Genomic DNA, 26,244 nt, shown 5'->3' with positions numbered 1-26,244 from the left:
AGCCCCTTCCAAAGACTGACAACCCATTCCATGAAGAAATTCCTCCTGATGTCCAACCTGAACCTCCCCTGGTGCAGTTTGAGGCTGTTTCCTCTTGTCCAATCCCTTGTTCCCTGGGAGCAGAGGAGACCCCGCTTGGCTTCTCCCTCCTGCCAGGGAGTTGTCAGGGAGCCAGAAGGTCCCCTCTGAGTCTCCTTTTCTCCAGGCTGAGCCCCCCCCAGCTCCCTCAGCTGCTCCTGGTGCTCCAGCCCCTTCCCCAGCTCAGTTCCCTTCCCTGGACACGCTCCAGCCCCTCAGTGTCCTTCTTGCTGTGAGGGCTCCAAAACTGCCCCCAGGACTGGAGGTGCCTCAGCAGTGCCCAGCACAGGGGAAGAATCACCTCCCTAATCCTGCCACACTCTTGCTGATACAGTCCAGATGCCATTGGCCCTTTTGTCCACCTGGGCACACCTGTTCAGCTGCTGCCAACCACCACCCCCAGGACCTCTCCCAGCTTTCCAGCCACTCTGCCCCAGCCTGGAGCTGCAGGGGGTTGTTGTGACCGAAGTGAAGGACGTGGCATTTGGCCTTTTAAACCCTATACAATTGTCCTCAGCCTGTGAATCCATCCTGTCCAGACTTCTCTGCAGATCCATCCTTCCTGCCCTCCAGCAGATCAACACTCCCACCCAACTTGGTGGGAGCGTTCCCACCCATCTGCAAACTGACTGAGGGTAAGAGTCTCCACGTTGGTGGGTTGCCCTGGGCTTCCTTTGCCATCCACAGAGACAAGAAGACCCTTTTCAGACATAATTCCTTGCTGCACAGAGCCCGTTCCTCTGGTTCCAATGGAGATATAGAGGCCATGGAGATGGAAACCTGTGCTTTGTAGGGAGTCCGTGAAGGTGACCCTGATTTATAGCACTCCTAGTTTTTCAGTATCTATTTTCTCACTGTAATTACAATACAGAGAGATACAATTACATGAGAATGACTTTTGCAGGAAATCTTATTTATTCCAAGCAAAAGAAAATTAATTTTATAATTTTTTTCAGCTGGAAAAGAAGCACTCCTTTAGATTTCTGTCCTGTGCCTCAGGGGCTGTAGATCCTCTCCTCAAATCTCCATTTTCCTCTAGAGGAATGGTATCCAAAATGAGTAAGACGATCCATCAGAATGGGGGGGAAATATCCTTTCTAACATTAATGCATAATAAAAAATTAAATATATTAAAAGACCATGGGTGTAAGGAAATCTCTCTCCTTGGGCTGCATCTCCTGGGTCCCACAAGGCTTTTCCCTCCTGTTGCAGGAGATAGGAAGCATAGTTTGTTCTGCATTTAACCACAAATATTTCATACTTTTTGAATCAAACCCCATTTCTGGGGAGAGAAGAAAAAGGTGGAGGTGTCAGAGTTACTGTTGTTTTATGGGGAATGATGGGTCTCCATTTCAAGTGTAAAAAAAAAAAAGCCAAAACCTTCTGGAGAGGGACACAGCGCTCCATCTCAAAACCATTTCCATCATAAATTTGTACTCAGCTCTGCTAGAGATACCTCCTGAACCCAAGCTTTGGGTGTGGGACAGATGGATTTACCTCCCTCCCTCTGCCCTGACCTCCTCCTTTGATGGCAAGGGGGATCTTCTAACCCTTTCCAGATGGTCGCGCAGGATTTTCCAGGTCTTCTGGCTGGGATATGAGAGGTTAAACTTTCCCAGGGCCGAGCAGGAGCGGAGCTGGGCGACAGCATCGCCCTTGACTCGGCTGGGCTTTGGCACCGAGTCGTTTTCTCCTTTGCTTCCCCGGCGGCTGATAGCCGGCTCCATCCTGCTGGGAGCGATTTCCCTGCTCCCAGTGAGCTCACACACTCACACACACACATCCCTGTGCACACCCAGGCGTCCACGCCTCTCTCAAGGCTCACATTCAGGGGCTCCCCGCCTCCTTTCCCTTTGCAGCCCCGGCATCCCGTCCCCGAGGTGTCATCCTGCCCCCTGATAAGGCGCAGGGGCGGCTGCCAAGGGAAGGCTCCCAGTTGCTCCCGGCGCCAGGCTGGGTAGAGGCAGACGTGTCTAACCCCTGCCTCCTCCTCCTCCGGCAGCGCCTGCTCCTCTGAAGGACCAAAAACAGATGACATCAGCCCCTCGCCGTGTCCACCCCCTCCAGCATCTCTATCAGCCCCACGGAGAGGCGTGTGCGTGGAGGAGCGAGGAGGAAGAGGGAAGGCAGGGGGGGAGGAGGTCGGGGAAAAGGAGGGAAGGCAAAGGCTGGGGCTGGAAGTTGGTTACTTTGGCAAACAGACAAGGTTCTGCAAAACTTCACCGGCTAGACTTCAAAAAGGTGGAAAAACTGGAGGCTCGTTTCTGGCAGGTCTTGTTATCAAGGGGAGCCTTATCTCCCGATGGGAATGATGGCTCCTGTGAGCCGGGGTGGCTGCTAACCTCTGGCTGAGCTCTCCGAGGGCCCCGTGGAGCAGGACCGTCCCTCAGCGGAGAGGAGGAGCATCCAGGAGAGGGGACTGCACGAAGGCGTTGCCGCCGTGTTTGCAACCTGCGGATCTGGGAGCACGGATGGGCTATTCCAGCACGGAGCCCACAGGAGCCCAGTCCCTCTCTGGTTCAGGAGGAGTGAGGGAATCTCTCCCTGCTCACAGTCCAGGCAAAGATGGGATAGATCTCCACTGGCTGACAACTTGTCAGCTGGTTTTACTGGTTTCCCTGTTTCCTCCAGGACAAGACTGGTCCCTTTGGGTTAGATAGCAGAGTGGGTTTAGCTTGAAGCAAGGTGTGTAGCTGGGGGGGTTAGGGTGGGAATTAAGTCCACCTCATTGCTTGCATGTCCTAGGTACCATATACTGGGTGTTTTCCAGAGAGGAATCTTCCAGGTTTCTCTCTGGGAGACTTTCATATCCTGTCAAGCCATCTCTCTCCTCACAACTCCAAGACATCTCTATTCTTTCTCATCCTACACTACCTCCTTTCCCCCTCACCACCTCCAAGGTGAAGACTTGCTTCTGGGGTCCTGCTCCAGACCACATCATGACAGGCAATTCCTCTTCCTCCTTAGCTTCACAGTCAACAACATTTACTCCCTGGTGAGGAGCTGCTGTAAGTGAACTTGGCCTTGGCCCATTCCCACTCATAATTCCACTCAATAGATCAGCATGGGCAGGAAAAGAGGCAGTGATGTCCCTCACGTGATGTGAGTGGCATCTATTTTGTGAATCACAGAAAAATTTGGGTCAGAAGAGACATTTAAAAGCCATTTAGCCCAAACCTCCTGCAGTGAGCAGGAACATCTTCCACTAGATCAGGTTGGAAAACATGAGTTGTAGACTCTGGTTCACCTTGTTGTTTCTGTGGGAGAGGAAGAGGCACTTTTGGAGGACAAATCATACCTCTGTCTTGAATTCATCTCCTTGAAAGGATGGATCCTGCCATGGCCTTTCCTGAAGAGAGCAAGAAACTGATTTTGAGAAAGGCTGGGCCTGAGACAGAGGTAAAGGAATGGGCTAGAAGAGAGACTTGGACAAGTCCAGCAGACCCCTCTCTTGCTGCCACTCTGGAAAGGCACCCCTTGGTGTGTATGACATCTGTCAGCCTTTTGCCGATGTTTTGGACACCCCAGTGCACCTCAAGCAGTGCCAAACCCCCAGTGTAAGTCAGGATGGTCCATCCCAGAGGGAAACACAGCTGCACTCCGGGACCCGGAAGGACATAAAAAACCAACCAGGTTTATTGGTGATGGGAAAACCAAGTGTGGAGGTGTCTGAGAGCGGATCCTACTAACAGTTGTGGCTGCAGGGACACCGGGCTGGCTCTCCTGGGGTGCTGGGCTCTGTCCTGGTGGGCCCCCCGTCACCGGCAGCAGCGCAGGCGGCCGTTCCCGCAGCTCCCTTCCCAGCGCTCCATGTGGAAGCAAAGCCTCCGGCAGCGGCCACGGTTGCTCCTGCACTGCTGGCTGTCTGAAAGACCTCTGGCTGCTGGGGAAAGAGGGCAGAAGACCTGATTAGGAGATGTGAAACCCACGTGGAGCCAGAGTGAAACCCACTGCTCAGTGGCTGAGCAATGAGAGGCTTTCAGTTGGTGACAGGGAAATTTGGCTGGATCCATGGTGAAGGTCAGACTCACTCCTGCAAGCACTGGGAGTCTCCTAACAACTGGCATAGGTGAGACACCGAGGTTTGAGTTGGCTAAGTTAGGTGAGTCCCTTGGACAGCATCAAAAGATAGAGAAACATCTTTTGGAATTTGGTGGTTTTATCTATTGGTTTGTTTGCTTCTCTTTTTGTTTGTTTGTTCCTTGATGTTTTGGGTTATTGTTTGCTTGGGCTTTCTAAGAATCTTCCTGTTTTGATAAGCAGGGTGTGTGCTGCTTCTCTTTACACAGAGCAGAAACACCAAGTTTGGGGGTTCTGAAGGGATGCAATGATACCTTTCCATCACCGGTGGAGTGGGCAAACCTTTCTCTCTCCCCTCTTTATCCCTAGGATTTAATAAATGAGAGCATAAACAGGCTAAGCAAGTAAATCTGCTCTTCCTGGGTATCAGGTTTGATTTCTGTGAAAGTGATACCACCATAGTCCTGGTAACATCATAGTGACCTTACACCTGAATGTAACCTGAATTCCTATATATATATATATATGTATATAGGAATTATATATACATATATATATTCCTAAATATATACAAGCAACCAGTGAAAGTACCAAGCTAAGGAATGTTTTTCTATTAAAACAGCATCCCAAAAGAAAGCAGACAGACAAAAAAGTAAACTAGAAGTCTTTCTCCCTGCTTTTTCCCTTGAAAGATGGCTTTGACTTCATAGAATCAAAGAAACACAGAATGGTTTGGGTTGGAAGGGACCTTAAAGATCATCTACTTCCTACTTCTTGCCATGGGCAGGGACACCTCCCACTATCCCAGGTTGCTTCAATCCCTGTCCAACCTGGCCTTGAACACTTCCAGGGATGGAGAATCCACAGTTTCTTTGGTCAACCTGTGCCAGGGCCTCCCCACCCTCACAGCCAAGAATTTCTTCCTAATATCTAGTTTATACCTTCCCTCCTTCAGCTTAAGACCATTCCCCTTGTCCTGTCCCTCCAGGCCCTTGTCCAAAGTCCCTCTCCAGCTCTCTTGAAGCCCCTTTAAGAACTGAAGGGGACTTCAAGGTCTCTCTGGAGCCTTCTCTTCTCCAGGTGAACACCTCCAGTTGTCCCAGCCTGGCTCCAGAGCAGAGGGGCTCCAGCCCTGGGAGCATCTCCATGGCCTCCTCTGGAGTATCTCCAGCAGCTCCATGTCTTTCTTGTGTTGATGCCCCAGAGCTGGAAGCAGCTCTGCAGGTGGGGTCTCACACGAGTGGGGCAGAGGAGGAAAATCATCTCCCTCAAGCTGCTGGTCATGCTCTCATTTTCATGCATTTGCCACCTCTGTATTCTACTCAAGGAGAATTTCATGGGATTCTCCTTGTTTTGTGGAGAATTTTGTGGAAATGCTCCTCTGTTCAGGAGCATTTCTGGATGAGTTTTGAGGGGATGGGGAGGAGGGAATATGCAACCTAAGAACCTGGAACAGCTGCATCCAGGAACTTCATGGGGACCATCACAGAAGAAACTTGTTCCTTGGAAGCAAGAGTTAGGTCAGCCTTGACTTGAGGGCCCTGTCTTGTCCTTTTCTCCCTCTTGCATTCCTGCAGAAACCCCTGTGAGCATTTTGTCCTTACCTGGAATGTCCTGGAGGAGGAGAATGACAATGACTGCAAAGAGCAGCTGGAGGATCCGCATGGCTCGTGGGTGGAGGTCCCACCAGGGGGAGGAGTGAAGGGCCTGTAAGGAGATGAAGAAGAGGGAAATCCTGGATTTATAGTGCCCTGAGGTGTTGTGTAACACTCCTGGAGTGGAGGGAACTTTGTCAATCTCAGGTGCATTTCAACACGACAGCAAACAATTGCACTGGGGTGTGCCTGCTCTTGGTCACACCGTGTTACAGGCAAAAAAATCGAGGAAAAAATAAGGAAAAAAAAAAGAAGAAAGAAAAAAACAAAAATGGGGGAAAAAAAAAGACAGTGTTCTGTCAACAAATAGCACTGAGCACTGGGGAGTCTGCTACTGCTTGCTGCTGGAGACAGGAAGTTGGGGCTGACCCAGTCTGGCTCTGTGTTCGTAGGCTCGAGCATGTGATGTTAAAATCCAGTCCAAGTGTTTGCAGTATCAAAGTGTGTTTTTTTTTTTTTATTTCCAGCTCCCAGTCTCTGTGTTTAGCACTGACACAGTCGAGTGTGAAAAAATCCAGAGTCTCCTCCTCAGCACTCCCCCCCACACAAAGTTGGCTTGAAAATAATGGAATACTTAAAAAAAAAAATTGAAGGTCTGCCTCTATTTCCCAACTTCCAGGCTGCAGAGAGGCTGATTGCCAAGGTTTTGTTTACAGCTGTCAAGAAAAATGGCAATTTAGTATTTTATTAATTTCTGCATTTATTAAATGGGAAAGCTAGGATTCCTCCCTGTGATATCTAGGAGCATTAGGAAAGCTCGTGTATTCCAGGTGCCCCAAGAAAGCTGGCAGGCTCTCAGGTTTTTCCTAGTTTTCCAGGTCAGTTCTAGGAAATCAGTAGAGGTGGGACTTGTGTTTCAACTTTAGAAAACAACACAAAGCAAACAACAAGCAGAAATCTCCCCCAAACAACAACAAATGGAGGAAGAGGAAATAAAAACTTTATAAAGGTTTCTTTTTACAGCAACAACACAGCCCAGGCCATCACCAAGCCTTCTGTTTTCCCTTAATTAGTCACCTTGGTAGCTTTTAATTTGCAGGCTGGATGCCAGGTGGTGCTGGAAAATGTCAAACCCACGTCCTTCAGGCTGCTTGAACAGAACAAGGATCACCTTCATCAAACAGTGCAGATAAGGGGCCTTCACCAGCTGGACTTTGGCTCACAGGACACTGAGCACTTACACAGGGTGTCATGCAAACTGGCCATGCACAACCTGGGGATGGAAAATGGTTCTGGAAAAACATCTCTGGGAGGGTTGGCTGCAAGGATGTGTGTAGAGCCTCTCTGCAAGTGTTGGTGTTTTGCCTATTTGGTGGCACTGCTCGGTGCAGAGGGTGGAAGACCATAACCCACGGCTGAGGGTCAACGTCTCCAATGTGAGAGACAGTGCAGTGGGATTTCTTAGAATCATAGAATGGTTTGGTTTGAAGGGAACCTTAAAGACCATGCAGTTGCAACCCCCCTGCCATGGGCAGGGACACCTTCCACTATCCCACGTTGCTCCAAGCCCTGTCCAGCCTGGCCTTGAACACCTCCAGGGATGGGGAGTCCACAACCTCGTCGGGCAACCTGTGCCAGGGCCTCACCACCCTCACAGCAAAGAACCTGCAAAGGAAAGAATTTGGGCAGGGTTTATCTAACAGAAAAGAGATTGCAACTCCTGAGCTGCAGCCCAAGCAGGGAGGAGTGTGTGGATGCTCATCTGAGTGTCCTGCTCTGAGTGTGTGACTTCAGCATGTGTGTGCAGGAGGCTTGATGTGCTCCAGGGATGATGTTTAGAGCAGAGCCAGAGGACCACGTGGCCATGGTGTTCCCAGTGATGAATGGCAAAATGCCATGTTTTATCTCCAGCTCAGCTGCTCTCCTGTGGTGGGAGCAGCATCATTGCAGAGAGTGAGCTCTGCCTGGAGATGTTTGGATGCTGCAGGCTCCACAGGGACCAGGATGTGTCCTCCACACCACCACAAGCCCCTGCTCTGCAGCTCTGTGGTACATGGGTTGGGTTGCAGAACGTGCCTTGGGAAAAAAAGCCAGAACTAGAGAGTACCAACAAAAACCAGATTTCCTCCAGAAATCAGGGGCAGGAAATCTCTGTCCTCTGGGCAACTGCTTGAACAACAGCTGGTCTTGCTCCCTCTGGCGTGGTCCCGATGCTGCGTTGGCCTCAGCCTCTGCTGAGCCTACTGGGGCTGGCCCAGCAGCCTGCTGCCTTTTCCTGCTTCCCAACCTGCCACCAGATGTCTTGTTTCAGAGCCCACCATGCACAAAGGCTCATCTGTGCTCAGAGACACACGGCACAGAAATCATCTTCTGGGCACTTGAGAGGTTTAGGGGCTGGGGAGGAGCCAAATCAATCTGCATCCGCCCTACAGCCCCAAGCAGGAAGGATGTCTCCACTGACTTCATCTGCCTTTGGGCCAGGATCTCAGCAGAAGTATTTTAAATGAATCCTGGGATAAGTTGATGCCAGCAGGAGCAAATCCTTCGGTGAATGAACCCTTACCAGCTTGCGATGCCACCTCCACCTCCACATCCCACTGATGGCTTTTTACCAAACCCCAAGCCAAGCAGGCACTGATAGAGCCCTGCAATTCAGCCTGTGAAGAAATGACCATGGGCTCAGCTCTGGACTCAGCCCTGGCCCAGAAATCCCCCATGGCCTTGAGGAGGCTCTTGTTACACACCACTCTTCTTGGTTTCCTCAGAACTCGCTCCAACAGGTCCACGTCTGCCTAACGTTGAGGAGTCCAGAGCCTGACACAGAAAATGTTGTTCTTTGCCCCACAGCACACAGACAGAGCACACCTTGTGTTCTCACAGCTGAGTTCTCCCCACCAGCTGCATGACCACATCCAGATGCCAGTTGTCCATTACAGATCATTCCTGGAATGTACCCACCTCCAAACTGTGCCAAGGAACAGCGTGTCCAAGGGCTCCTCTTGCTGGCAGCACATGAGAGTATGCACTGGTATCTGAGCCTGAGCCTCACGTGATTCCATTTACTAGTGTAGGCACAGCCTCTGAATCCCAGAGTATATTTTATCTCCCCGGCACGCCCATGGAGCTGGGCTGTGGTAGGATGAGATCTTTCACTCCACAGGAGGTGGAGAAGCAGCCACGTGAGCAGGTGGAATGTGACTCCCTTTCTCCTGCGTGGGGATGAAAGAAAAGCTGGCCATGCAGGTGGTTGCATTTATGTGGGATTGCCCGGGATGTAAGAGACAACCTGGGTCTAAGGGGTTGCCCACAGCTATGGGACCTCAGCTCCCCCAGGCAGGAGCTCATCCAGCCACTGTACAGCTCCTGATTCCACAGCTCCAATCACAATGCCGTTCTTAGGGCAGAAGTGGAGGATTTCACCTCTGTCTCGCTCTCTCTGCCAAACAAACACTGGCCCACTGCCTGCGAAGAGCAAACAAATTCCAACGAGGGAATTCATGGCATGCCTTGATGAACTAACACCCTCAGTTATCCATGAGGCTTATGATGGTTGACAGACCAAGCATGATGGTAGGGATCTATCCTGGCTGCCTGTATGGCTGCAGAGACCCCAGATATAGCCCCCAAGATGCCTGGATGGTTTTTGTGTCTCCCCGAGGAGCTGGTGTAGGTCTGATAGGGTAGTACTAAAGAACCCCTATTTTGTAACCTTCAGAGTTCTATCAGGTACAGACAGCTGGAGTTCAAAGCTCAACCAATCCTTTCCCACAAAAATCCTCCTTCCCATTTGGCTTTCTCCCAAATCCTTAATGTGTTTTCAGAGCTGACTTCCAGCCTGGTTTAAATGCTCACCAGCCTGCATCTCTCAAGGGATGATAGACTTCACCTTCTCATTTCTTCTGCCACCTTGTCTTGCCCCTAAGCTTGTCTGACTGTGGCCTCTACTCCTACATGCAATCCTGCAAGTAAAGGGTTGGATTCAGCTGAATCCATTGACTGCATGTGAGTCTGCACTCTGAGAAATGGTCCCAGTTGGGTAGGACTGGTGGTCCTGTGTGGAAATCCGCTGCTAAAGGGTCATGGTGGGTATAGCTGTTACTGAGTGCTTCAATCAACGAGTATTTTCTGGCTTTTGGGTTTAAAGGGTTGGAAAACAGTGTTTGAGTAGGAGAGTGGTCTCATGAACAGCTCTGTGCTGAGTGGATGAACATGGTCACTCAGAAGAGTTTAGTACTGCCCTGCCCATGGCAGGAGGGTTGGAACTAGATGATCTTAAAAGGCCTCTTCCAACCCGAATCATTCCATGAAGATTCTATGATTTTTTGGGGGGAGTTATTTCTAGCCAGATTAGCAAGGAATGGAACACAAAGACTCAGGAGGGTGGGACCATGTAATAAAGAAACCATGCCTTTTGTCAGCAGCCTAAATTTTCATTACTACCAGAGGGACAATGTTGCCTATAAATTGAGCATTTCTACTTTTTCTGACTGAAAACCAGCAGGTCCAAAACATATCAGGGGCAGAAGGCCCAGTGACCATCACAGAGATGTGCAAGGTGAGCTGCATGAGCCCACCTTTCACTTCCTTAGGAAACCAGGCTGTATCCGTGATGGGTGAACCTTCCCAGATAAGAAGCACAAATAATGAACTCTGTGGACGAACGTGAGAAATAAACAGTTTAATTTGGAAAGGTGCTCTGATTTAAAACCCTCCCTGTGTTGTCCTAGTACATCAGTTTGCGTCAGAGACAGGGGCTGGATCTGGGGAGGAATTTGGCTCTGGGCTCAGCCCAACATTGTTTCCAGCACTGGTTCCCAAGCCAACAGCCAGGGCTGGGTAATCTGGCTCTCCTGAAGGTTCATCCAACTGCAGGGGATCTCCAGGGGAGTGCTGGAGAACAGCTGGGCTGCTCACGGGTGAATGGAGACACTGGAATGAATGAATTGTTGGATCTCTGGCGATGGGTCCTGACCCTGGTGAGGTCAATGGGAATTTTCCTTACTGATTCGTCAGAGCAAGAATTTAATCTCCCAGGGAGGACTTTTCCCTGGCTCTGACCAGTGCCTCAGCAAATTGGCATAGCTCTCTCATTACATCATTGTTTTCTTGCTTTCACAGAAATGATTGACCCAGAGAGGAATATTTTACCTGGAAAGGGAGACCAGGAGCTGACAAAGGAAGGGGAATGTCAAAATTTCATGCTGAAAAGACACAGAAGGGCTGAGAGTGGATCTGGACAGCTAATGGATTTAGGCTGATGGAGCTCACAGGAAGAAAGCTGCTCATGGTAAAGAGGCTAATTTCTTTGGGACTATTGCTGGGTGACCACAGAGGAAAGAAGGAACACCAGAAATGCACTCCATGGATGGGCAGGGCAGCCTGTGAGGGGCAGTGGGACACAGATGTCAGATCCCCTCCCCACCATGTTTAAAACAAGTAAATCTGTGCTCTCAGGAAGAACATCCTTCCCTGTGAGGGTGGTGAGGCCCTGGCACAGGTTGCCCAGAGAAGCTGTGGCTGTCCCTGGATCCCTGGAAGTGTTCCAGGCCAGGTTGGATGGGGCTTGGAGCAACCTGGGATAGTGAAAGGTATCCCTGCCTATGGCAGGGGGTTGGAATGAGATGATCTTCAAAGTCCCTTCCAACGCAAACCATTCTGGGATTCTATGACTGCCTGTAAGATCCTGGCACAGCCCAGAAGGGAAGAGTGGATATGGGGGGGTCTTGCCCAAGAAACACAGACCACACTTGACTTTACATCAAACCAGGTTGCTTCTGCACCAAAAGTGATGCCCAAATCGCTGTCCCACTTACATTTGTTTTCTCTGGGAGGGGAAATACAGAGACAGAGTCACCCTGCTCTGCTGGGAAGGTGAGGGCTGCTGTGTTCACTCCTGGTCAGTGGGAGAGGGGGGGTCTCACCTCCAGCAACTTTGCTAAGTCACAGACAGGGACTTGCTGCTCTCTTAATCTTCAAGTTTATTTATTTCAGGTGAGGAGAAAGGCAATTTCTCACTCGTGTGTGACAGGTGACAACGAGAGTCCCAGAGGGGTGATAAACAGTTTGGGTGGTCCCAATTTCTTCCTGTCAGAGTGTTTCCTGGAAGTCATAAAAAAAGCGAAGTGTTCAGGAGTTCACACGTGAATCCACAGCCATGTTCTCCCAGGGGAGCAACAATCACAGAAACCACAAGATCTCCTTCCCAACAGCTGCTTCTGCCCTGTCAGTGGAGCCTGACAGCAGCTCTCTGGCTCCTTTGGAAAACTTCAGCTCTTTGTGGTGGTGGGTGGCAAATTTTTGCAGCAGAGAATGATGGGCTCAAAGCAGAACTGAGCCAGGTATTCACCAGAAATGCAGTTTCCAACTCTGCACAAGCCCCCTTCGTGGTTACAGCCCTCTGGTCCGTGAGCATCTCCTGTGCAAAGAAGCAGCAAGTCAAATTGGGTGGGTAAAACTTGTGGGGCTTCCCGTGGTACTTTGTGCCCAGCCAGCCAAGCCAGCACATGGAGCCTGGGCATCCCCATCCCACAGGACAGCTTCAGACATCCATGTTAAAAATCCCAAGCTGCAGAACCAACCCCCCTCAAGGGACATTTTATCACAAAATTGTTTTTTCAGGGCATTGGCAAAGACTGCGCATGGGAGGTCAGGGTGGTCGTCCTCGCCCTGCCAAGAAGGCAACTGCAGCCTGAGGAAAGGCAGGAATGTTTTCCCAGAGCACAGGGTATCTCCTCTAGGGCTTTTCCTGCAAAGGCACAGCTTCTTTCTTAAAAGGGTTGGAACTAGATGACCTTTAAAGGCCTTTTCCAACACTAATAATTCTGTGATTCTATGAATCCCTGCTCATTTTTGCATTACCCCAAGGGATTAAACCATGCATTTTGCCACCCAGGAACCTGAGGACACCTTTCCTCAGTACCTATAATATTATACAGCGAGGAAAGATTATTCCTGTTCCAGATCCCTCAGTTAACCACCCTCGGCCTTCCCGGTCTTACCGTGCTGGATCATGGAGACGAAGATGAAAATGAACATAAGGATCCTCATTGCTCTGGCTCTGCTGGAAAACTGCAGGGCTGAGTGTGAGATTGTGCAGAAGCCTCTGTGTGCTGCTGGCATGCTGGGTGGCATCCGTGGGGAGGGAAGGAACAGGCAGGAGTTAATTATATTCCAGTCCCAGGAGTGACATTTGCTGCTGAGCAACCCTTTGTGTCGTTCTGACCCAGTGCTGTGGCTCCAAACAATGTCGACTTGTTTCACATTCCCTGGTTATCGGCTTCCCTGATTCCCCTCTCCCTGGAAGCTGGCATTTTGGACTGGTAGGTCACCAGATGGGAAAAGAGGCTCAGAGGGATCCTCTGCCCTTCACCAGCAAAGTCCTGCGAACTGATGAGTGGGAGGGAGGCAACCTGCAAGGGAAAAAACTCCTGAGGAACTGCAAAGAGAACGGTGCAGGCTGGGAGTGATTTGGTTTTCATCTGAGCTTGTGTGAATATTTTCTGCAGCTGAAACCTGGGTGTGATTTTTTTTTTTTTTTTTTCCCCCCAGCTTTGGCTTCTGAGGAATTTGGGAGGCTTCATTCCTGAGTGTGATATGAGCACACAGTGCTGGTGGAGGGGGTGGCTGTTAGCTCAGCAATGCACCCTGTGGTGGTAAATCTGTGATAGATGTGCAGCTCTTGCTGTGAAATGTGATATTCCTGCTGCCCTGCCTGGGCCTGCTGTTTGATGTCCCTTCAGCTGTGGCAATGTCACTGCTGTGGCAATGTCACTGCTGTGTGAACACATCCAAAACTGGATGGCTGAAAGAGCAAGGTTAAAATTTCCCTTCTCTCTACAAAAATAACAAGCTGAACAACATAGTCTGGAATCATTTAAATTGGAAAAGTCCTCTAGGATAATCAGGACCAATCACTCCCCAGCACTGCCAAGCCCAACACTAAACTGTGTCCCCAGGTGCCCATTTACACATCTTTTAAATCCCTCCAGGGATGGTGAGTCCACCACTTCTCTGGGCAGCCCATTCCAATGCTTAACCACCCTTTCCATGAAGAAATTCCTCTTACTGTCCAACCTGAACCTCTCCTGGTGCAGCTTGAGGCCATTTCTTCTTGTTCCTGGTTGCCTGGGAGAAGAGACCAACCCCTACCTGGCTACAGTCTCCTATCAGGTAGTTTTAGAGAGTGCTAAGGTCTCTCATGAGCCTCCTTTTCTCCAGGCCAAACACCCCCAGCCCCCTCAGCCACTCCCTGGAAGTGTTCAATGTTCAAGAAACACCTGGATGTGGCACTCAGTGCTCTGGTCTGGTTGGCAAGGTGGAGATTCGTCAAAGGTTGAACTCAATGATCTTGGAGGTGTTTTCCAACCTAAACGGTTCTGTGATTCCCTGATTAATTGTCCCCAATCCTGTAAAACATCCAAGCATAACATCAACCCGGTAAGTAAGATTAGGCTGATAAATAGGCTTAGTGGATGTAGTTTCTAAGGATGCAGCAGCAAAGCTGTGTGGATTTCTGTGGGGGGTAATAGAGAGATATTCTGCCTCTTTCCATACCTACACAACTGTTACACCTGTTTATTTAGCATTTATTGCCCTTGTTATATAAAAAAACATGTTGCCTCTAATTAATTACACATTTTGCATGTTGAGAACACCAGACATCCCTAAAACACTAGAAGAAAACCCCTCAGTTGTTTTCTTGGCCATGCATTTCTGTGGTTCTCTGCAATTCCACGAGGTCCTCGTCACACTTCTGTGCAGCACTTCCATCCCTTGCGAGGGCAGAGCCCCACTTGTTCTTGCAGGCATCCGATTTCTGGGGGCACACAATGACCCCCCTCCTCTTGACAAATGTGGAAGTTTGATGTCGTGTCTGCAATTCAGAGGATATAAATCAAACCACAAAACATGACACCATCGTCCGAACCAACTCACACATCAAAAACTGTCGGGAAGTTGTGGTTACTGTGTCTCCAAAAGCAGAGGCACCAAGGTGGACTTTGGGGGCTTATCAGAGCAGTGTTTTGCTGACTTTAGTCCTCTCCTGCCTGGGCAGGGCCCCCACCCATACCTATGCAGCAGGTTTTCCGACGCCGGTAGCAAGTTCCAAACGCAGCAAAAGGCTTCGGGCAGGATTTCAAATGGAAGCAGTAGCCGTGGTATTCCAGACAACGCAGGGTGTCCTTGGGCAAGCCGAGACCTACAGGAGGAACGGGATTCCCAGTTCACTGGGATCATTCACGTATCAGTCCATTCTCACAGGCCTTCCTCCTGCTGAAACCCCACAGACCCCACTTAGGGATCTGATACAAATACCCCCAAAACTCGGGGTAGCTTTTCCAGGAGTTCTGAGAAACTCGTGGAACCTCAAAGGACTCCAAGGAGAGCTTTGGTGCAACCAGAGTGAAAAGCAGATGTTGATGTAAAGTTTCTGAACTGGGCATTCATAGAATCATAGAATGAACTAGGTTGGAAAAGACCTCCGAGATCATCAAGTCCAACCCTTGTTCCAACACCGCTGTGGTTCCCAGACCATGGCACTGATGCCACATCCATTCTCATCTTAAAAACCTCTAGGGACAGTGAATCCACCACTTTCCTGGGCAGCCCATTCCAATGTCTGATTACTCTCTCCATGAAAAATTTCTTCCTAATATTCAACCTAAACTTCCCCTGGCAGAGCTTAAGACCATGCCCTCTTGTCCTACTGCTGGTTGCCTGGGAGAAGAGACCAACCCCCACCTGGCTACAACCTCCTTTCAGGGAGTTGTGGAGAGGGATGAGGTCTCCTCTGAGCCTCCTCTTCTCCAGGCTGAGCTCCCCCAGCTCCCTCAGCCTCTCCTCACACAACTTGTGCTCCAGTCCCTTCCCCACCCTCATTGCTCCTCTCTGGACCTGCTCCAGCCCCTCCACGTCCTTTCTGGACTGAGGGGCTATCAGGGAATGAGAGCCCAGCCTTTGGATACTTCTAAGTTCTGGGCCTGCAATGCTGCAGGCTGGTCATGCAAGGGACAGCATGGTGAAAACCTGCCCTGAGAGGTAACTGTGACTTTAAAAAGCCCCCAAAAGTGGGATATGGCCCAATTAACAGGGACAAGCAGTTTGCCCAGTTCCTTCCTTCTCCAAAAGCCTGACTCCAGAATGAGGAGTTTCACTGAGCATGAAGAACATGTAGAAGAAACATGAAGAACAGAATCAGAAAATTACTGCAGCTGAGAGGCTGAGGAAGTGGAAGCAGAATATTCAGAGAGCTGAAGTCAGGTTTGCTGGTGTAGCTCATCTTGAGTAATAAAAGGGAACATCTCTCCTCTCTTCTACCTTACATAAGGGAGAAAATTTCCAACCCTGGGTTAGAAGAGGCAGATGATTTCCACTGTATCATGTTGCAATATGGACAAAAAAAGACTTCATAGAGTCATAAGAAGCCAACACCTGGTGGGGAGGTTCTAGTTTGACACCTGCTCACCATAGGTTGATTTTTCACTTCTGCTTCCAGACTGAGAAATAGGGAACTGCTCTAATGAAAGGAGCTCAAGAGTATGTTCTGCACCACCACACAAGCGAGTTGTGCCTCCTACACAGGCAGACCCCAGCGTGGGTCTTGCCCTTTACCTGGAACAGCCTGGAGGAGGAAGAGGAGAAGAGCCATGAGGCAGGAGAAGAGCTTCATGGTGGCAGGTCTCAGCTGCAGCGTGGAGACGGGGCCACAACACCAGAACCTTTGAGCAGGGCAGGAGGGAGCACTGTGGCATTTATAGGGCTGTGGGAGCAGGGCTGGCTGTGTGGGGGACCTTGGCAGGGGTGAGTGTGGAAGGCAGCGAGTTCAGTCTGACCTCTGCACACGGCTAAGCCTGAACAATGGCACAGGGTCATGAAAGCAAGTGGAGAAACGACTCCACCTCCCTGCCTGACCACTGGGAGGGCTGGTTCTCAACACTGACCCACCTGAGAGTGTCGTTACTTGTTGACTTCAAAGATCAAGGTGGTGGTAATGGACAGCCCGGAGGAACTTAGCAATCGTTTGGAGGGAGAGAAGGCAGCTGGAATATCACAGGATCATCATAGAATAGTTCGGGTTGGAAGGGACCTTAAAGATCATCTACTTCCAACTCCCTACCATAGGCAGGGACACCTTCCACTATCCCAGGTTGCTCTGAGACCTGTCCAACCTGGCCTTGAGCACTTCCAGGGATGGGGTAGTAACAGCTTCTCTGGGCAACCAGTGCCAGGGTCTCCCCACCCTCACAGAGAACAATTTCTCCTTAATATCCCATCTAACCCTACCCTCTGGCAGTAGGAAGCCATTCCCTCTTGTCCTGTCCTTCCAGGTCCTTATCCAAAGTCCCTCTCCAGCTCTCTTGGAGCCCCTTTAGGCACTGGAAGGGGCTCCAAGACCTCCCTGGAGCCTTCTCTTCTTTGGACTGAACATCTCCAGCTCTCTCATCCTGTTTCCATAGCCCAGGTGCTCCAGTGTCTCCTCACTCCATGCCATTGTATAAAGTCCCTCTCCAGCTTTTTATAGGTCCCTTGAGGTACTGGAAGGTGCTACACTGGCAGCACAGTGGTCAGTGCTACACTCAGATAGATGTAGGCATCAAATATGGACGTGGCTGCACTGGAATGAGATGTTCAGTTAGTGATTCTAGGACACAAATCACTTGTTTAGTTATAGTGGGACCTTAGGACCCGACACACATGTAGAAAGCTTTGATGTAGATACTTGTACTTAGCTGGCCAAGCCCAGAGCTCACAGGGTTTCAGTCTGAATGGATTGTTATTTTATGGAAAATGTGTCAGTCGGAATGCACCAACCTGCACTTCTGCAAAAATGCTCACTTGGTTTCATAATGTATTTAAATAAAAGCGTGTGGAAATCGCCAGAGAGTCTCCCCAAGGCTGAGTATGTCCCACTGCTCTCCCACACTTCTTATCCTCAAATCTGAGCTTCGAGCTCAAAGCTTTGAGCAATTTGGTCTAGTGAAAGGTGGCTCTGCCCATGGCAGGGGGTTGGAACTGGATAATCTTTAAAGACCCTGCCAACTCAAACCATTCTGTGATTCTATGAATAGTCCTGCCATGCTCCAGCATGTAACACAAGTTGTTACAGCAGTCTAGAATTAACCAGCTTGGTTTATGCTTGGGCTGCCAGGACTTCACTCCCATGGAACATACTGTATTGTTACTAAAAATGCCATTTTTCTACTAAAAAAGTAACATGTTTCCATCTTAGCAGCAGTCAGCACTGTGGGTTCCTGCCCTTATTGCCTAAAGTCATTGTTCAGCACCCTGAGTGCCTGTAAACAAGAAATGAGTATTTGACTCCTCTTTGCTTCAGGAAATGTTTTGTCACTTTTCTGGCTTTTTAAGGATAATTTGACAAAGAAAAAAGATTTATTTTTATTTTATTTTATTTTCTTCACAGCACCTTTCACAGAATGAAATACAATTATTTGATATGTTTATGGATGAAATGGTCACGATCCTTCACTTCCTTTTCTTGGAAACCACTGTTCCATCACAGGACATACAGCAGGGTCATACCTTCTCAGTTGGCCAGAGAAGCTGTGACTGCCCCATCCCTGGAAGTGTTCAAGGCCAGGTTGGATGGGCTTGGAGCAATCTGGGATAGCAGAAGGTGTCCCTGCCCATGGCAGGGGGTTGAAACCAGATGGTCTTTAAGGTTTCTTCCAACACAAACCATTCCATCATTCCACAATTCTATGACACATGAGGTGCAGATAATAAATTTGCAGACGTTATGAGCAGCACCTTTACAGGTGTACAAAGAGCAGAGGACAGGTGAGATTCATGACACAGACACAGTCTTCCCAAGGATCTGTCCACACAGTGTTTGAATGGTGTTACCCAGAGTCATGTGGAAGGAGCAGCTGATAGCACAGGTTCTCCCTCAGAGCAGCTCACTTCCTCAAGCCTGTTTCTATACATGATATTTACTGATGTTGTTCTGACCCAGCAGCTCTGATACCAACAATACAAACCTCCCCCTCAGCTGCTGTGCATTGTTCTCTGCCTCCCTGGTTTCTTTGTTTGCTTTCCATTTCAGATTTGCAGATGCCATCAAGCCTCCTGAGCAGCACAGGGGCAGGAGAGATGTTTATGTCCATTTTCAGGTACTCCAGAAAAAGGGGTGAAGCAAAGACCTTGCCAAGAAACCTTCAGTTGGCTCAGGTTCCCACTGAAGCCAGGGAGATACTAGCTAAGATATTCATCTCAGCTCTCAGACAGCATCTGATATTGTACCTTGTCAGACTGGAGCAGAAACCCAGCTTTCTAAACCATCAACTGTCTTTAAAAAGTGGTCCTCTTCTGTTTAATGATGGATTTAAAATGTTTGCCTTTTTTTTAAAAATATTTTCATGGGAAATGAAGGAGAAATTCAAAACCTCAGGTGTGTTAATAATCTGGTGGAGGAGGAGTGCTTGTCCTGTAATCTTACATTCAAAACCTTCCCTATGATTTCCAGCCATTGCACATAGATGCTCTCACTATCAAGCTCTGAGTGTTTATCCAATCACACCCCCCTTCAAATTATAATCAGATATTTTATTCTACGTAAAAAATATTCAGATTTCAAGTGGCATCTCATTCTGCCTCATCTGGACTTCAGTTGCTCTTGTTTGTTATCCTCCTTTCCCAGGTTATTCCATGGTTTTATATGGATCACAAAAGAAATGCTTACACATGAAGTTTGTTGCCTTGCCTAATGATGTCTTATAAGGAGCTGCTGAGGGGGCTCAGCCTGGAGAAAAGGAGACTCAGGGGTGGAATTCTTGCAACCAACAAGAGACAGGACAAGTGGAAATGGCCTCAAGCTGTGCCAGGGAAGGTTTAGATTGGATATTAGAAAAAAATTTCTTCATGGAAAGCTCTGTCAAGCATTGGAACAGGCTGCCCAGGGCAGTGGTGGGGCCATCTGGAGGGGTTTAAAAGCCTCATAGAGGTGGCACTTGGGGACATGGGTTAGTGGTGGCCTTGGCAGTGCTGGGGGAATGGTTGGACTCAATGACCTGAGAGGTCTTTTCTTTTCTCAGTGACTCTACGATCCTGTGACCTACAGCTGAGGGTGGAGAAAGTCAAGAACCCTCCAAGTAGCCAAAGTTGCCTTCTGCTCAGTGTTGCAATAGTGACAGGAAAGGCCTGTTCCCAGTTCCTGTTCCCAGTTTACCAGTGGACAGGAATATTGGGAGTATTTTTTTCCTGTGTTTCCATGCAGGGTGTGAAAATGCAAACAACTGCAGAATTCTGAGCAGGGTTTGAATCGCTATTTTGGTCCTCACGAATCATCCATCATTGGAGATCTTCAGCTTTGAGGCTTTTGGGGATGAATGTTTTACGTTAAAAACAAGGAAATTACAAGGGAACTTCCCAACACTCCACTTGAGATGTCTAAACTCTGGAGCCACTCACGTATCCAGGGCCCTTTCTGCTCCATTTGACTCATCCAGTGCTTGCTTCTCTCCTCTGTCTATGAAGGGAATGCAGAAGACTGGTTCAGGTGGAGGGATCTGTCAGCCTCCAAAAGATGTGGGATGGAACCTATCCCAGCTATCTGATGTAATGTAATCTTCTAACTTTCCCTGAGAGTCAGTGGAGATACAGGGACTTCCAGAGGAGACTTCCATCCCATTTGAGGGGTGTGTCTGAGGGACAGACAGTCATAGAGTCATAGAAACATGGAATGGTTTGGGGTGGAAGAGACCTTAAAGATCATCTCATTCCAACGCCCTGCCATGGGCAGGAACACCTTCCACTATCCCAGGTTTCTCCAAGACCTGTCCAACCTGGCCTTGAACACTTCCAGGGATAGGTCAGCCACAGCTTCTCTGGGCAACCTGTGCCAGGGCCTCCCCACCCTCACAGTAAAGAATTTCTTCCTATTGTCTGATCTAAACCTTCCCTCCCTCAGTCTAAGACCATTTCCCCTTTTCCTGTCACTCCAGGCCCTTGCCCAAAGTCCCTCTCCAGCTCTCTTGGAGCCTCTTTAGGCACTGGAAGGGGTTCTAAGGTCTCCCCAGAGCCTTCTGTTCTCCAGGGAAACACCCCCAGCTCTCTCAGCCTGTCTCCAGAGCAGAGGGACTCTGGCCCTGTGATGCATTTAGTGGCCTCCTCTGCATTTTTTCCAACAGCTCCATGTCTTTCTTGTGTTGGGGGCCCCAGAGCTGGAGACAGCACTGCAGGTGGGGTCTCACCACAGAAAAATAGAGGGGGAAAAACAGAGTAGAGGGGCCTGATGGCTTTGGAGAATGAGAACCAGAGATAAATCCTTTAGTGATCTTTCTGTTGTGGAATAAATCTTGTTAATCTGGCCTGGAACTCACATCCCTTTGAGGGAGTGAGTGTGAGAAGGAAGGACTTCTCTTTCATTTTGAAGTTTTCAGTCAATGGGCCTGGGGTATCCCTGAAGTAACCTGGGACACTAAAATTAAGGGAAACATCTGCTTTCCCCAAGAACTCACCCAGATTTGCATTATGGCAGTGTAAATCAGGAGGATTTGACTGCAGTTGGGGCGCTGTGCTCCTCAAATTAGCTGGAAAGCTGACCTTATTTATAACACTGTAAGGAGCTGGAAAGGGGCACTGGGGGGAAAAAGGGGTGTTCTGCTGGGAAATTTGGAAATTTCAGTTTTCTGTCAAACTGATATCAGACAAAAATATATTCTGCTTAAAAAATACAAATGAACACAGCAAAGCCAAGTGTCCAAAAAGGTCTTCTGCACCTCTTCAAAGCATTTTATGGCCCAACAGTTTAACACAGCAATGCACCCCTGTGGGGAGACGCCTGCTTTAAATGCCCACATCTTTGAGGTGACTCCCACCCTCAGGCAGGATTCAGTTACCTGAACATAATATCATAGCAGATATCCTGCTGCATCCAAGATATTCCATGGAACAGACTCTGTGGGATACTCAATATTTCTGAAGGGACAAATAGAGAGACACCAGGCAGCACATCCTGTAACAGAACATTAGATACCTGAATTGAGGCAGCTGAATCTCAGCTATTATGTCACGCAGTTGGAAATTAAGTAAATCCCAGAGCAGGATGGATGATGAGACATGGACTGCTGGGGTGGTCAGCAGGGAAAACTGGGCAGGGGGGAAAGTCTAATAGCAACCATTGGAACTAGTAGCCAAAAAAAAAAAAGGGCTCTGGGGAAAAATCTCTGTATTTCCAAGAAGGAAACAAGCTGATTATCCAGTCTGGCCTAGGAATGGAGGGTCCTTCACTAAGCAAAATGCATCCACAGCCTGACTTACAGCTTGTGGAGCTCATGAGCTGGTTCCTGGCTCCCTCTTGTGGGAAGAGCTACTGGAGATGGAAGGGACCTTGTTGGGCAGGATTTGCTCAGCTGGAAAGGTAAAGGCAAGAGGAAATGCCTCTGCTCCATCTTCAGCCTTGCTAATGCACAGAGTAAATGTGTGGCCATTATTGATATGTTTGGAGAGCAGGGCTGTGGGTTTTTGGTTTCAGACATCGAATTTTAGGGACTGGAGGGAGTCACATTCAGGGTAAGTGTATAAGTATGAAGTCAACTTTTTTCTAACTTCATATAATTTTATAACATTTCAAAAACTTTAAAAAAAACTCTTTAAGTGTAGTAATACTGAGAGCTCTTCTCTGGCCAGGCTGTGGGCAGCATTAGGTTGAGCCAGGCAGGAATGTGCAGTTTCTTTCTCCATTACACTGCTTTTCCCAGCCCCTGCCTGTCCTGTGCCCCCATCATGTCCCTCCCCAACCACCCTGGTACCCAGCAGACTGTCTCCAGCATGCTGGGGTGGGAGTGGAGCTGGAGGGGAAGAAGGAAGGTTTCACCTCCTCTCTGACACCCCTGTCCATGACAACCTGGCAGTAACCACCCATGAGGAAAGGACTGGGTGGCCAGGGCTGGTGGTCAGCCTTGCCTGCACTGGTGGGGCATCTTTCCTTCCTTGCAGAAAGCCCAGCTGCCATTTCCAGCTAACACAGGGTTATGACTGGGGCAGGACATCGGGAGCTGTAACTGCACTGAGCCCATGGATGTTTTGCTTGGAACAAAACTGTCCACAACTATTTCTGGGTACATACCCAAAGTCCGCCTCGGGCTGTCCTGTGTTCCCCCCCGGGGCCCCCATCCTCCTTTGCAGCATCCATGAGCCTGGTTCCTGCCTGCACTGATCCTGTAGGTCCCCTCCTCCCACCCTGCAAGCTCATCCTGCAGCTTGGACTGATCTCTGCAGCCAGACCTTGGCTGCCCTCCCCTCAGGTTGCCCCTTCCCTTCCACAACTACAGTTCCCCCTGGGGTGTCTGATCCCCCTGGGGTGGTCCCCATGGAAAGGACATTCCCACCACCCAGCCTGGGGTCCTGGGATCCCCCAACCCCGACCTCGTGGCGCAAGGGCAGCGCGTCTGACTCCAGATCAGAAGGTTGTGTGTTCAAATCACACCGGGGTCAGACCTGGGGCACCACCAGCACCCCTCTGGTTTTTTTTTTGGGGGCTTCTCTGTGGGAGGGGCACTGGGCAGCTCTAGGGGGACATCTCTGACAAGGGCTGTGCGAGGAAGACGATGCCCAGAGCTTGCCTTTGAGCCAGAAGGAAGTTATGGGTCATGACCAAAGTAGAGGCCAAAGCAGGGAGGTGTTGTGGTGGGGGTCTGCCACAATTTGCCTCATGAAGGAGGTGAAATCTTCCTCAGGAAAATGCAGGAAGGTCTTTTACTCCAGGCTCAGTCACTCCTGGCGGACCTGGACAGGCAATACTTGCCTGGCAGGGTAAGATGAGGTGGTACAGTCAGTCCAGGGGATTTCTTGAGGCGGAAAATGGGACAAGTTTCTGACAAACAACATGAGAAGTTTTTTTTCCCAGAAGATTAAGAAAGACCAGCTGGAGAGCTCTAGTTTGGGCAATCTCAGCTCAGGGCCCAAAGGAAGACTACAGAAACAATACTACTGAAATCCAATCCCAAATAAAAGGATGAGAAAATGATTAGAAAGAGTGACCATGGATTCAGCAAGGGCAGAACACTCTTGACTAGAGTGATGGGTTTCATTGAAGAGATGATTTCCGTGATGGTCAAGAGAATACCAAGGAATATAATTTACCTTGGCTTTGGTTTGACCTCTGATAGGGGTCTCACAGACATGTCACTGCAGCAGGACACAGACAGGGAGCAGCTGAGCTGAACCCAAAGTGAAGGGGCAGGACCAGGGGACCAAAGGTGATGGGGTCAGTAGGTGTTAGCCCAGCTGATGTCCTTCACTGCCTGATGCTGCACTGGGTGTTGTTTGATGTCTGTGGTGGGCACAGAGGGGGTTCTACAGAAGGAAGGACATGGCCAGGCTGATGGGGACGTGGAAATGATGAGGGGACGGGGCCAGTGGCGCAACGGACAACGCGCCTGACTACGGATCAGGAGATTGCAGGTTCGACTCCTGCCTGGCTCGACACTTTTAGCCCAGGGAACTTCCTCCTGCTCCCTCCACCAGGACCTTCCTTCTCCTGCCCATCATCCCTCCTCCCAGGCCTTCTTCTGCAGGGCAAAGTGCTGGGCTGTCCTCTTGCCCTGCAGGAAGGAAAGAGTAACTCATGGGTCTCCAAAAAGGGAACAGTGGTGTCAGCAGGTGGGACCTGGGGCTGGGGAGAGTGGCACAACACACTATGAAGGTGCCTGAAGATTAATCAGGAGACTGTTGGTTCAGCTCCTGCCTGGCTCTCCCTGAAGCTGCCTGGCTGTAGTGGAGGTGACAAAGGACAGCTGTCCTCATGAGTTCCTTACCCTTCCAGGCTTTTTGTCCATCTCTCTGGTATCAGCATCCCAGGAGCATCATTTTGTGACATCAAAGCTGTGAGCAGGGCACTGCTTCCAGAGCAGAACTTTACTAGGCACTGACAAACAACAGCAAGAGCAATGTGCACCTCAAAGGGGGCTGAGGACCAGAGCACATGAGCTGTCTAGGACAGTCTAGATGTGCTGAGTCTGTCCAGCCTGCAGGGCAGCAGTTCAGGAGATGTCTGTGTTCTGCTGAGGGACTTGCTGTGGTGCTCCTTCCTGGCTGTGGTGTGGGCCCCAGCTCTGCCCCTTTTGGACGCCAATGAGTTACTCTTTCCTTCCTGCAGGGTAAGAGCACAGCCCAGCACTTTGCCCTGCAGAAGAAGGCCTGGGAGGAGGGATGATGGGCAGGAGAAGGAAGGTCCTGATGGAGGGAGCAGGAGGAAGTTCCCTGGGCTAAAAGTGTCGAGCCAGGCAGGAGTCGAACCTGCAATCTCCTGATCCGTAGTCAGGCGCGTTGTCCATTGCGCCACTGGCCCCATCCCCTCGTCACTCCCATGTCCCCATCAGGCTGGCCATGTCCTTCCTTCTGTAGAACCCCCTCTGCGCCCACCACAGACCCCAAGCAACACCCAGTGCAGCATCAGTGCAGTGAAGGACATCAGCTGGGCTGCCAACTACTGACCCCATCACCTTTGGTCCCCTGGTCCTGCCCCTTCACTTTGGGTTCAACTCAGCTGCTCCCTGTCTGTGTCCTGCTGCAGTGACATGTCTGTGAGACCCCATCAGAGGTCAAACCAAAGCCAAGGTAAATGGTGCTGCTTGGTGTCCTCTTGATGGCCAAGGAGGAAATTTCTTTAAATTAATCTATTGTCTGAGAGTGTTCTGACCTTGGTAAACCCGTGTTCCCTGTTTCCAGTCATCATCACATATTTCCTTTATTCAGGCATGGGTTTCAGGAACATTCCTTTCATAGTCTTTATTTGGGCTCTTAGGTGAGGCTGACCCAACTCCTACTTCTTACTCTTTTCTTGGAAAAACTCCTCCTCATACTGTTCATCAGAAACCTCTCTCTATTTCCATCGTTCTGCACCAAATCACTGTCCTCAAACCCTCCAGTAATCCTCTGGACTGACTGCACCACCCTTTCAGGAAAATGTTGCATGGAGACAAGTCCAGGTCCCTCAGGAGTGACTGAGCCTGTAGTTACAAGATTCTTCACTTTTCAGAGGAAGCCTTCACCTCCTTCAGCTTCTTCATGAGGCAAACCATGGCAGACACCCACTATAACACTCATGACCCAGCTGGAGGGTGAGAGCCCAGGGAGGGATGGGGCAGATGGGCAGAGTGAACTGCATGGATCCAGAATATTTCTGGGCAGATGACCTCACAGCAGACTCCATCCATCACCTGGGAAGGTGACCCCAGTCAGGCTGTGTGAGAGGCATGAGGGTCCCTCCTGCCACAGGGCTTAACGTGGATCCATCTTTCAGGTGAATGGGGCCTCTTTCCCCCGGGGAGGTGCTGGGATGCCGTCCCTCCTGTCCCTCTGGAGACAGCATGCCCAGGTGCCTGTTTCTCCTAGGAGAGGCTCTGCAGGGCTGCTCTGGGCAGTGGTCATTTTTGTTCTTCTTCCTCTGAAGTATCTCATTTAGAGCCCTCTTCGTCCAGCGAGGCAACAGGCAAAGATGGTCCTGCTCCTTTGTCAGGTGAATCAAAATTCCCCTTCCCACAAAGAACGGCCCAAAGTCTGGCATGACATTTGGCTGGAAAATGTCCCA

The 26,244-nt window shown here is 49.8% G+C and overlaps 3 protein-coding genes and 3 non-coding genes across 12 annotated transcripts; 2 read left to right on the top strand and 4 right to left on the bottom strand.

The window, feature by feature from the left end:
* Window positions 1-974: 974 nt before the first annotated feature.
* LOC126639700 (gallinacin-13-like) lies at window positions 975-8,919 on the bottom strand. 7 transcript variants are annotated; one of them, XR_007628863.1, is made up of 6 exons: window positions 8,652-8,917; window positions 6,935-7,358; window positions 6,771-6,840; window positions 5,703-5,805; window positions 3,769-3,961; window positions 975-3,427 (listed from the first exon to the last, which is right to left on the bottom strand). XR_007628863.1 is itself a non-coding variant. In XM_050314814.1 (5 exons), exons 3-4 carry the CDS (start codon window positions 5,761-5,763, stop codon window positions 3,837-3,839), a joined length of 183 nt encoding a protein of 60 aa, XP_050170771.1. In that variant the 5' UTR covers window positions 5,764-5,805; window positions 6,771-7,358; window positions 8,652-8,901; the 3' UTR covers window positions 975-3,427; window positions 3,769-3,836. The 7 variants fall into 7 exon arrangements, 2 of the variants coding, with proteins under 2 accessions (XP_050170771.1, XP_050170772.1); XR_007628862.1 differs by having other exon boundaries at window positions 6,771-7,358; window positions 8,652-8,919; XM_050314814.1 differs by having other exon boundaries at window positions 3,769-3,958; window positions 6,771-7,358; window positions 8,652-8,901.
* A 2,487-nt stretch (window positions 8,920-11,406) lies between these two features.
* LOC126640121 (gallinacin-12-like) lies at window positions 11,407-13,013 on the bottom strand. The gene is made up of 2 exons (XM_050315679.1): window positions 12,692-13,013; window positions 11,407-12,108 (listed from the first exon to the last, which is right to left on the bottom strand). Exons 1-2 carry the CDS (start codon window positions 12,822-12,824, stop codon window positions 11,960-11,962), a joined length of 282 nt encoding a protein of 93 aa, XP_050171636.1. The 5' UTR covers window positions 12,825-13,013; the 3' UTR covers window positions 11,407-11,959.
* Window positions 13,014-14,360: 1,347 nt separating this feature from the next.
* On the bottom strand, window positions 14,361-16,389 carry LOC126640124 (gallinacin-11-like). Its single transcript, XM_050315681.1, has 3 exons — window positions 16,305-16,389; window positions 14,764-14,892; window positions 14,361-14,565 (listed from the first exon to the last, which is right to left on the bottom strand). Exons 1-3 carry the CDS (start codon window positions 16,360-16,362, stop codon window positions 14,438-14,440), a joined length of 315 nt encoding a protein of 104 aa, XP_050171638.1. The 5' UTR covers window positions 16,363-16,389; the 3' UTR covers window positions 14,361-14,437.
* Window positions 16,390-23,075: 6,686 nt separating this feature from the next.
* On the top strand, window positions 23,076-23,147 carry TRNAW-CCA (transfer RNA tryptophan (anticodon CCA)). The gene has a single exon. It is a non-coding gene; the product is annotated as a tRNA-Trp (tRNA).
* A 917-nt stretch (window positions 23,148-24,064) lies between these two features.
* TRNAR-ACG (transfer RNA arginine (anticodon ACG)) lies at window positions 24,065-24,137 on the top strand. Its single transcript has one exon. It is a non-coding gene; the product is annotated as a tRNA-Arg (tRNA).
* A 792-nt stretch (window positions 24,138-24,929) lies between these two features.
* Window positions 24,930-25,002, bottom strand: TRNAR-ACG (transfer RNA arginine (anticodon ACG)). The gene has a single exon. It is a non-coding gene; the product is annotated as a tRNA-Arg (tRNA).
* Window positions 25,003-26,244: the final 1,242 nt, after the last annotated feature.

Source organism: Myiozetetes cayanensis, unplaced genomic scaffold, assembly GCF_022539395.1.
Source record: "Myiozetetes cayanensis isolate MyiCay16 unplaced genomic scaffold, myiCay2020 scf2-11, whole genome shotgun sequence".
Lineage (NCBI taxonomy): Eukaryota > Metazoa > Chordata > Aves > Passeriformes > Tyrannidae > Myiozetetes > Myiozetetes cayanensis.
Note: the sequence above shows the minus strand (reverse complement) of the source record. Positions and strands in the feature narration are given on the sequence as shown.